The sequence below is a fragment of the Trachemys scripta genome, chromosome 1, assembly GCF_013100865.1.
Source record: "Trachemys scripta elegans isolate TJP31775 chromosome 1, CAS_Tse_1.0, whole genome shotgun sequence".
Classification (NCBI taxonomy): domain Eukaryota; kingdom Metazoa; phylum Chordata; order Testudines; family Emydidae; genus Trachemys; species Trachemys scripta.
In genome coordinates this window covers 94757967-94768310 of record NC_048298.1, presented here as the reverse complement: position 1 = coordinate 94768310, position 10344 = coordinate 94757967, and the positions used below count along the sequence as shown (strand labels likewise).

General features: G+C 47.1%; 1 protein-coding gene across 1 annotated transcript; it reads left to right on the top strand.

Moving 5' to 3' along the window:
* The first annotated feature begins 615 nt into the window (after positions 1–615).
* Positions 616–4624, top strand: LOC117881082 (hibernation-associated plasma protein HP-25-like). The gene is made up of 3 exons (XM_034777948.1): positions 616–939; positions 1806–1967; positions 3414–4624. Exons 1-3 carry the CDS (start codon positions 927–929, stop codon positions 3914–3916), a joined length of 678 nt encoding a protein of 225 aa, XP_034633839.1. The 5' UTR covers positions 616–926; the 3' UTR covers positions 3917–4624.
* Positions 4625–10344: the final 5720 nt, after the last annotated feature.

Genomic DNA, 10344 nt, shown 5'->3' with positions numbered 1-10344 from the left:
ATAGTAGCCAAGCCACAGCAACATGCGGGCTAGCCACCCAAGTACATTCTTGCACTCGCTGGTAGGCTTGTATTTGAGCAGCTAACCCAGGCTGCAGCCCACGCTGCTACAGCTTTGCGGCTCTTGGTACCTGTGCTAACTAGATCAAAGCTAGTTTGGGTATCTCTACACAATCCTCCGTCACAGCTCCGATTGCAATGTAGATTTGCCCGAAGTCTCAACAACACTTTTTCTTGCACATAACTATTCCCCCCCACAGGAAATTTAATAAAGACAGCTGGTCAAACAGGCCTGTATACTGATATATCATGTTTATGTAAACCTAGGCCTCTGCATTCCTGAACAATAGTCTATTCTCTAGTTGGCTAAACCAGCCTGTTTTTTTCCTTATAGTCCCTTTGTTCCACATTCAGCCTGCCAGAGTATGTCCCACAGCGATAGTTGGCAGAACAAATAAGGAAATGAGCCAAATTCACCCTTAGTGTAACTGTCTTAACATCAATGGAATTACACCAGGGCTGAATTTGGCTCAGTACCCAAATACAGCAATTAGAGTAGTCAGTAATATTTGTGTTAGATATAGCCTGTTGTTTTTCATTACTGTTATTTAACAAGATACAGCAACTAGCAGAGTGGAACAGAGCAGTCTTACAACAGTACACCCCGAGATCATAATGAGAAAACAAGACGCAAGCAGGGAATGTATCCTGTTGGTTGGAGGAGTGTCAGTACTAGAACAGCCAGGGTCACAGTAGGTCAAGTGTTTACAAAGCAGCAATAAGGGAAGCTGTTTAGTCATAGCTGTGTCTTTGAGGGTCCTAAGCAGAAGGGTGAGGAGCAGAATACAGTGATTCAGGAAACAGGCTCTCGAAGAAGCTTGTTTCCCAGCTGCCGGGACGTCATGGGAAAGACAAGAAACTCACAGCATGTTTTTATCAGGTGGGTTTCGTTCTTGAGGAGATAGGTGGCTTGATTCTCCTCTCATGCTGGAGAAAAATCAGGAGTAACTCTGGGCATCAGCGGAGCTCTCCCAGTGTATAATTGGGATAGAGAGGGCAATCAGGCTCTACACTCCTAATTAATACAATGGGCTTAATTGTGGCTGTTAACACCCCAGCACTGGGAAGTGTGGCTTTGTGTGGGGAAGGCTGCGCACCGCACCAAGGCAGGCTCCAAAGGCATTCTGCAGGCTTCAATCCTGAGGCAGGAACAATGGCTCTGAGATCATGAACAGCTCAGAAGCAACTGTGATATTCTTTGAAAGGGTGCAACGTTTGTTCCTCGCTGTGCAACTGTATTAGGTCAGACATCTGGGGTGAAATCCCAGCCCCAACACAGTCAATAGGATTTCTGCCACTGACTTCAGTGGGGCCAGGAGTTCACACCTCTAGTGTGGAAAGGGGGCGCCCAAACCTTTTAGGGAGCCTCGAGTTGCTAGTGCTACCATTATATAACTTTCTTCTACTCTGCCTCTCCCCCCCCCCCTTTTCCTTCCCCCCGGATCCTTTGTACTGAGATACGAGACCACCCTTATTTTAAGACTTTGTCCCACATTTGTAAGATCTCTGGGGCCTACTGCCCTGTGTTTGTAGAATGCCTAGCACAATAGGGCCCTGATCTTGGGTGGCCCTTAGGCACTACCGTAATAAACGTGATTAATGATGATTTGAGTAGTGGTAGGCTGAGAAGTACTGTGCAGTTCACATCCGGGAACCCCAATCTATATGGCTGTTTTTGAATTTTGCTTGCAGAAAACCACTGTTAGCAAGCTCTAATGAATGGCTTTCCCCTTTCTCCCGCTCCAGGGGTCTGGATTTTAGCTGTTTCCGTCACTGTGGCAGTACAGGAAAAAACCCCTCTTGCTCTATGTATCCCAGGACCCCAAGGTCCTCCTGGGAACAATGGAGTTCCTGGTCATAATGGGCTCAATGGGGAGAAAGGGGAGAAGGGACTCAGAGGGGAACCAGGTAAGTCACATTTAAGTGAATCATTTCACGCTATACCAACTTTTGATAGCACCATTTCACCAGTTTCTTATTCAGAATTCAGTACATTGCATATTTGGAACAACCAGAAACACTTCATAGCAACAGTTACTTAGTGATAGAATTATGATCCTAAGATCAGAGATTTGCCCTTTCTGAAGGTAGGAATATGGTATGTATATATATTAGACACCAGATGTACAGCCGAGAAATGCAGTAAGAGACATTTGGATAACAACAGCTAGGAATGGTTTCATCATGGAGAGGCCTTGCAGTGAAATACTGAATCCTGAACTGGGTTTTTGGCAAGTAAAAAAAAACAACTTACCTCTCAATCCACCTTAATGGCCTCCCAAGGGAGTGAAAATGTTTGACACACTCTCCTGGTGGTTTATTCCTAATGCTCTGGGTTAGTCTTAGTGTTTAGGCTCATGAAGCATTCTCAGGCGGTGGTGGTGGGGGCATTGGGTGCCCACACATACATGTTTCAGGCAGTTCTGAGGAGATAAGGGGTTATATTAAGGATGGAGCCAGGGTATTGCTGTCCTTCAGTGATTCCCCCCTTTTGCAATACTGTAGGAGCTTTAAAGGGGCACAAGACAGGGAATAAAACTGGTTGGGGGGGAAATTTCCCCTGTGAAATTTTTCTTCAAAGTTTACAATTTTCCCCCCTCCCCGCAAAAAATAAATAATTTGTTTTGTTGTTGAAAGTTTGTTTTGTCAAAAAAAATAATCTATTGGGGGAGAAAAAAAATTGATAATTTTTTGACCAGCTCTATTAGGGAAACTCTTGAGCTAATTTAAACTGCTCAGGGGGGCAATCCAGAGGGGAGGTGATTTGCACAACCCCTATGCTGGAGCTGCAAATCACCTCCCCTCTGACCCTGCCTTACATCCAGCACTGGATGAATTCCACTGTTTTAGGATAAATGATCGCCTCCTTGCTCTGAGACACCAGAGAGAGGACAATATCCACCCACAGAAGTGTTAAAGTCAGAGCTCTACTCACTCTTCATCCACATACACACCTGTATACACACATCCCACCTGAAAATGCTTCATGAGCCTAAACACTTAGCCACACACCAGAGCATTAGGAATAAACCACAAGGAGTGTGTGTCAGTCAAACATTTTCACTCCCGAGGACAATAATTAAGAGTAGAGTGTTTTCTCTAGAGTTAAAGCTGAGGTGTTTTACTTTGAACAGAGTTTACGGGTATGGTAGGAGTATTTCTCTTACTTTAGGGAGTTTGCAATGCTTTAAACTGTAGTTTATCCCACCCTGGTGGGCAGTGTCTCTAACTGACCCACTGCAGGCATTGTCAACAAAGAAGTTTTTGGGGATTTTAAATGAGTCACATCTGAGCAGGATGAGAACAAATGGAAAAGTATCTGCTTCTAGCTCATTCTTTTGTAATCCTTTTCAGGTTCCACAGGAATGCGTGGGCCACAGGGCCCTCCAGGAAAACTAGGTCCAATGGGACCAAAGGGCGAAAGTGGACAACCAGGTCCCACCGGCCCACAAGGAAGCCCGGGAGAATGCTCACCACGTCAGAAATCTGCCTTTGCCATGAAACTCGCCAAAAACTATCCAGCTCCTAAACAACCCATTATATTTCATCAAATTTTATACAATGATCAGCAACATTTTGATAAGGCCACAGGAATTTTCACTTGCCAAATACCTGGAGTTTATTACTTTGGCTACAATGTGGAGTTGTACCGGAACACCACGTCCATTCAGCTAATGAAAAACAGCCAGGCAGTGATAGGATCATATCAGACCACCCTAAACTCTTATGAAAATATGTCAGGAAGTACAGTCCTTAAGCTGGAGAAGGGTGACAGGGTCTGGTTAGAAGTGAACCAGGAAAATAATGGAGCGACACACACAAGCTACTTTTTGGGTTACCTGATATTTGAAATTTAGATTTCTGCAGAACTTCTGAATTAGCCTCACCATTGTGTCAGAATTTAAGAGATGAGGAAAGTATACCCAGGGGTGGGGTAGGGTAAGAGGGGCAGGAGGTTTTTTCAGGGTCTGATACTATATTATAGCAGCATCTGTTATTATGGTGGCACCGCCTACTATTATGGTTGCCCTACATTTCCCATTATAAGACACAGTTTTCTGTTGTTTATAACTTTCCCAAACTTTAATCATTTGGGCTGAAAATTTCCATGCCAGGTGCCTGACTCTCGTTCAATGTTTTTGGAAAATGTCAGCCAAAACACTTTAGCCGATTCTGAGAATGAGTATAAGGGAAAATACATTTTGCCTGTGTTAAAAAAACTCTGGTGACTTTTTCTTTGAGAATCTCTAATTCCTCCATACTTTGGAGCAAGGTCTTGATATTTGGCAAGAGAATGGCCTTTGTTTCAGGGATGTTCCTGTTGGCATCCCTTTGAAAATCTGCCCAAATTTAGCCACGTTATAAGGCTTTGAAAATTTGCAGTTCACACATGCTCAGTAGACACTTCCTAGAACTCCACAGCTAAACTCCCAAAAGATTCCATCTGTGACGTTGCACTCCATATGCTTTATAAAAATATGTTTATAAGTGTGAATATGATGTAACTGAAATATGCTTTATGCAAAAGATCTCTTGTAAGGTATAATTACAGAGCTTATAATCTACTGAGTGTGTTCATTCCATTTGTATGAATGTATCATTCTTGTATCTGAAACTAGGAATATGAAGTATAACTCTGAGATTTTATTGTAATTATGCAAAGTGTGGGCCACTAATGGTGGTTTAGAATCTTGATAGCTCCCATTGACTAGGACGATTGGTTGTAAATGGTTTATTTACCTGCAAGCCTTCCGGTATACGTGCGGACCAGCCCTGGAAGAATGGAGGGAGTCTCACAGGACATGTGAACATGTCACCTGATACTGGAATTCATCTTAAACCTGGTGCTTTTCCATTTAGAAGGAGGGGTGGGAACCCAGAGAGACAAAATATTCCCGCCTTGTGCCAAAGATATAAAAGGTGGTGGAAGAGAACAAAGAGGCTCCCAGTAATGAGAAAGCCCTTGCCTTACATATTGTTTTCCGGGGGGGGGGGGGGGTTATTACAGGACGCCCACAGATGATGAAAACCCTTGCCTTTCACCTAAGATTCCTGCTGGAACTAACAAGGACTGTACCAGGGGAAAGGATTGGGCCCAGACTAGGAAGGAGTCTAGACTGTGAAAGAAGCTTATTGGAACATCTCTAAGAGTGAGATTTACCTGTAATCAGTTTCTTAATGTATTAGGCTTAGACTTGTGTGTTTTTGCTTTATTTTGCTTGATGATTTACTTTGTTCTGTCTCTTATTACTTTGAACCTTAAAGCCTCTTAAATCTTACATTTTATACTTAATAAAATCACTTTTGTTTATTAGTAAACCCAGAGTAAGTGATTAATACCTGGGGGAGCAAACAGCTGTGCATCTATCTCTATCAGTGTTATAGAGGGCGGACAATTTATGAGTTTACCCTGTATAAGCTTTATACAGAGTAAAACTAATTTATTTGGGTTTTGGATCCCATTGGGAGCTGGGTGTCTGGGTTTTCTGGAGATAGGTAATCTGCTGAGTGGTTTTCAGTTAAAACCTGCAGCTTTGGGGGCGTGGTTCAGACCCTGGGTCTATGTTGCAGCAGGCTTGCGTGTCTGGCTCAACAAGGCAGGGTTCTGGAGTCCCAAGCTGGCAGGGAAAACGGGCTCAGAGGTAATCTCAGCACATCAGGTGACAGTCCCAAGGGGGTCTCTGTGACCGAACCCATCACACCATCCACACTGAGCAAGACTTTTCTCACAATTGCAGTTCCCAGCTGCTTTGGACTGGATACCTGGAATTGACAGCAGGCACCCTGTTCCTCTCCTGATCTCTCAATGCCACCTCATTGACATCCAAGCAATGTGGAGGAGGAAGCTGACTGACATGAAGGCAGAGGGGACAAGAGCTGGAACTGGGGGTTGGGACAGAGGAAAGTAGATTTGGGCAAGGAACATGAGGGAAAGTCTGGGACTGGAGGCTAGCATGGGGGGAGGGGGGCAAGAGGGAAACTGGGACTGGGTGTTGTGAGGGAGACTGGGAACTGGGAAAGAAATGGGGGGGGACCCAAGAGCAGATGAGGACCACAAAGGGGGACATTGGGAGTGGGAACCAGTAAGGCAGGGAAAGGATCTGGGAGGGAGACATATCTGATGAGAAGCAAAGGTAGGGGAGGAGAACTGGGACTGGCCAAGCAAAGATATTGGGAAGAGGAGCTGGTCCCAATGAGATTGAATGAAGAGCTCTGGGAGGGAGACTGGGAGTCAGTGGGGATTGGGGGGGGGGCTTACTGTAAACTGTAGGAGTGTGGAGAGAGAGATTGGATGAGAAGCTAGGAGGATGAGATTGGGTCTGGCTGGGCGAGAAGGCTGGGGACAAAGAACCAGATAATGTGAGAAACCCTAGGGTTAGGGTACCTATGGCTAGGGCTCCCCACCTTAGTATTAGGGTATGTACAGTTAGGGGACTTAGGGCTAGGCATAGGGTTAATATGGGTGAGGCTCCCTGGGGGCAGGGCTAGGATTCCTACGGGTAGGGTACCTGAAGCTGGGGTCAACATTTCTATTGTTAGGGCTCCCTGACCTATGGTTAGGGTAGGTAGGATACTTGAGCTATGGTAAGAGTTCCTATGCAGACAATTCTTAGAGCTAGGCTTAGGGATTCTACAGGTAGGGCTCCCCATTGTAAGGTCAGAGTACATATAAGTAGGGTACTTGGAGCTAGCATGAGGGTACCTATGGGTAGGGCACTTGGAGCAAGGGTCAGGGTACCTATGGATAGGGCTCCCCAAACTACAGGTAGGGTTCCTATGGGTAGGGTACTTGGAGCTCGGTTTCGAGTTCCTATCCTGAGGGCTTCCCACTCTAAGGTTAGGGTAACTATAGGTATAAATAGGAGTTGGGGCTAGGGTTAGAGTTCCTGCCAGTAGGGCTTCCTACCCTAGGGTTAGGGTTCCTATGAGTAGGGCTCCCCGCACTAGGGTTAGGGTTTCTATGGGTAGGGGATGTGGGGCAAGGACTAGGGTTCCTATAATTAAGCCTTCCAGTCCTAGAGTTAATGTTCCTATGGGTAACTGAGTTTAGGCTAAGGTTAGGGTTCCTACAGATAGGGAACTTGTGTGTAGGTTTACAGTGCCTATGTGTAGGGCTCCCTGCCCTATGGTTAGGATACGTGCTGGTAGGACCCCCCAACCCTAGTGTTACCATTTCCATGGGTAGGGCTCCTAGCCCTAGGGTTTCAATTCCTATGGGTAGGGGACTTGGGGCTAGGGTTGCATTGGGTAGGGGATCCAGATGAGAATTAGGGTTACAATGGGTAGAGTTCTCTGCGCTAGGGTAAGCCTTCTTATGGGTAGGGGATGTCGTGGAAAAAGTCACCCACGGATTGATTTTAGTTCACAGACTCAAGCCTGAGGCCAGTTTATTGCAATACATACCAACGAGTCGGGGTAGCAGTCCGAAAACTACTACAAATAGCACAGCACGCAGGCTGCTTTTATTCCGTCAAACCGCAAGCATAGTACAAATAATACGTCATTTATGCGAAAATAAGAGTAGGGGTGTGTCCCTTTTTCCCGGTAGCTTCCTCATTATTTACGAAAATTGGGTTCCTATTGGGTGAGGGGTTTCTTGGTGGTTTTGACCTGGGTGGTACTTGGCACCAGCGGGGGTGTTGTTTTTCATCAGGGTACATATTGTTTTCTGGGGGGGTTTATTACAGGACGCCCACAGATGATATATGATTGGCTGGTGGCAGGTAGCTGGAACCATAGGAAGATCTGGCCTTTACTAGAAGCAATTTCTTCATATAAGCCGTTGTTTCATCAATGAGCAGTTATCATGTTTTTCCATCAACCAGCGGTTATCATGTTGCTAAGGCCTTTCGCATGGCTTCCTTCCCCTCCCTCCTCTGGTCATGGCCCATGACCGTATTTGGCAGGGGATTGCACAGCCTAGTTTAGTTCAGGTTCTGGCCTGTACTGTTTTATGTAAAGGCCGTCTGTGTAGTCAGCTTCTGTCAGAGGGCCTGAATTTGGGCCTTAGGTGTTACTTTGGTTGTCGTTAAGAAGGCTACCTAGTTCTTTTTCCCCCACAGGGAGTTGGAGCTAGATATAGGTTTACTATTGGTAGGGCTCACCACCATAGAATTAGGATTGCTATGGGTAGGGGTGTGCAGACTAGAATTAGGGTTGGTAAGGGTAGGGCTTTCTGCGCTAGGGTTAGGGTTCTGATGAGTAGAGGCTCCCAGACTAGAATTAGGGTCTCTATGGATAGGGACTCCCAGACTATAATTAAGGTTCCCATGGGTAGGGACTCCCAGCCCAAGGTTTAGGGTTGCTATGGTAACAGCTCCCCACACTAAGGTCAGGGTTAGAAGAGGTAAGGGAGTTGGAGCTATGGTTATAGTTGCTACGTGTACAGGAGTTGGGGAAAGAGTTAGGGATCCTATGTGTAGGGCTCCCAACCCTAAGATTAGGGTTCCTATGGGTAGGACTCCCCACTCTAGGGTTAGGCTTCCTATGGGCAGACAGTTGGGGCTAGGGTTACAGTTCCTACAGGTAGGTCTCCCCACCCTAGGGTTAAAGTTCCTATGTGGGTAGGAGAGTTGGGGCTAAGGTTAGGATTCCCACAAGTAGGACTCACTGCCCTAGGGTTAGGGTTCCTACAAGGGAGTTGGGGCTAAGGTTCAGGTTCCAACGGATAGGGCTCCCAGCCATAGGGTTAGGGTTCTTGTGAGTAGGGGAGATGGGTCTAGGGTAACTGTGTGTAAGGGCATTGGGGTTAGGGTTCCTACGGTTAAAGGGAGGTGAGGCTATGATTAGGGTTCCTACAGGTAAGGGAGGTGGAGCTAGGGTTAGGTTTCCTACAGCTAGGCGAGTTGGGGCTAGAATTAGGGTTGCTACAGGTATGGCTCCCTGCCCTAAGGTTAGGGTTCCTACGGATAGGGCTACCCTTGCTAGGGTTAGAGTTCTTAGGGGTAGGGCTCCCCACCCTGGGGTTAGGGTTCCTAAAGGTAGGGGAGTTGGGGCTAGGGTTAGGGTTTCTACATGTAGGGGATTTGAGGCTAGGCTGAGCGTTCCCATGGGTGGGGGAATTGGGGCTAGAGATAGAGTTCCCACAGGTAGGAAAGTTAGGCTAGGTTTAGGGTTCCTATCGGTAGGAGAGCTGGGGCTAGAATTAGAGTTCCTAAGGAGAGGGATCCCCACCCTAGGGTTAGGGGAATTGGTGCTGCATATAGGGTTCCGTAGAGCTCCCCACTCTAGGGTTAGAGTTTCTAAGCATAGAGATCATTGCCCTGCGGTTAGGGTTCCTATGCATAGGGATCATCACCCTAGGGTTAGGCTTCCTATGGGTAGGGGAGTTGGCACTAGGGTTAGAGTTCCTACGGGTAGGGCTCTCTGCCACGGGGTTAGAGTTACAAAGATTTGGCTCCCTGCCCTACCGTTACAGTTCCTAAGACTAGGGAGCCAAACCTTAGAATTAGGCTTCCTACAGGTAGGAAAGTTGAGTCAGGGCCTATTATTCCTACAGTAGCGGAGATTGGGCTAGAGTTCTGACAGGTGGAGCTCCCCACTCTAGAGTTATGGTTCTGACAGGTAGGCATCCTCACCCTAGGGTTAGGATTCCCAGGGATAGGGGAGTTGGGGCTAGTGTTAGGGTTCCGACTGGTAGAGCTCCCCTTCCTAAGGTTCTGGTTCCTCTGGGTAGGGGAGTTCAGACTAGCATTAGGGTTCCTTGGGGTAGGGGAGTTGGGGCTATGTGTACAGTGCCTATGGGAAAGGGAGTTGAGACTTATACTAGGATTCCTATGAGTAGGGCTCCACACCCTATGCTTAGAGTTCCTAAGGGGAACAGAGTTGGGCCTAGGGTTACTCTTTCTAATAGTAGGGCTCAAGACCCTAGGGTTAGGGTTCCTATGGGTAGGGGACTTGAGCCGACAGTTACGGTTCCTTCGGGTAGGGCTCCACACCCTAGCACTAGGGTTCCTATGGGTATGCCCCCCCCCCCTTAGGGTTATGGTTCCTACAGGTAGCGGAGTTGGGGCTAGGATTAGGATAACAGTAGGGTGGGGAGCCCTACCCATGGGAACCCTAGGGCAGGAAGCCCTACCCATAGGAATCCTAACCCTAGCCTCAGGAACCCTATCCCTAGCAACCCTAACCATAGCCCCAAGTCCCCTACCCATAGGAACCTTAACCCTAGGGCCTGGATCCCTACCCATAGCAACCCTAATTCTAGGTGGGGAGCCCTATCCATGGAAACCCTAACCCTACAGCGGCAAGACCTACCAATGGGATCCCTAACCCTAGCCGCAAG

Bases quoted from the DNA above. Each gene is read 5' to 3' on its own strand.
- LOC117881082 (XM_034777948.1), top strand. The intron at 1,968-3,413 runs GTAAGTCACATT...AATCCTTTTCAG, and splicing joins GGGACTCAGAGGGGAACCAG to GTTCCACAGGAATGCGTGGG.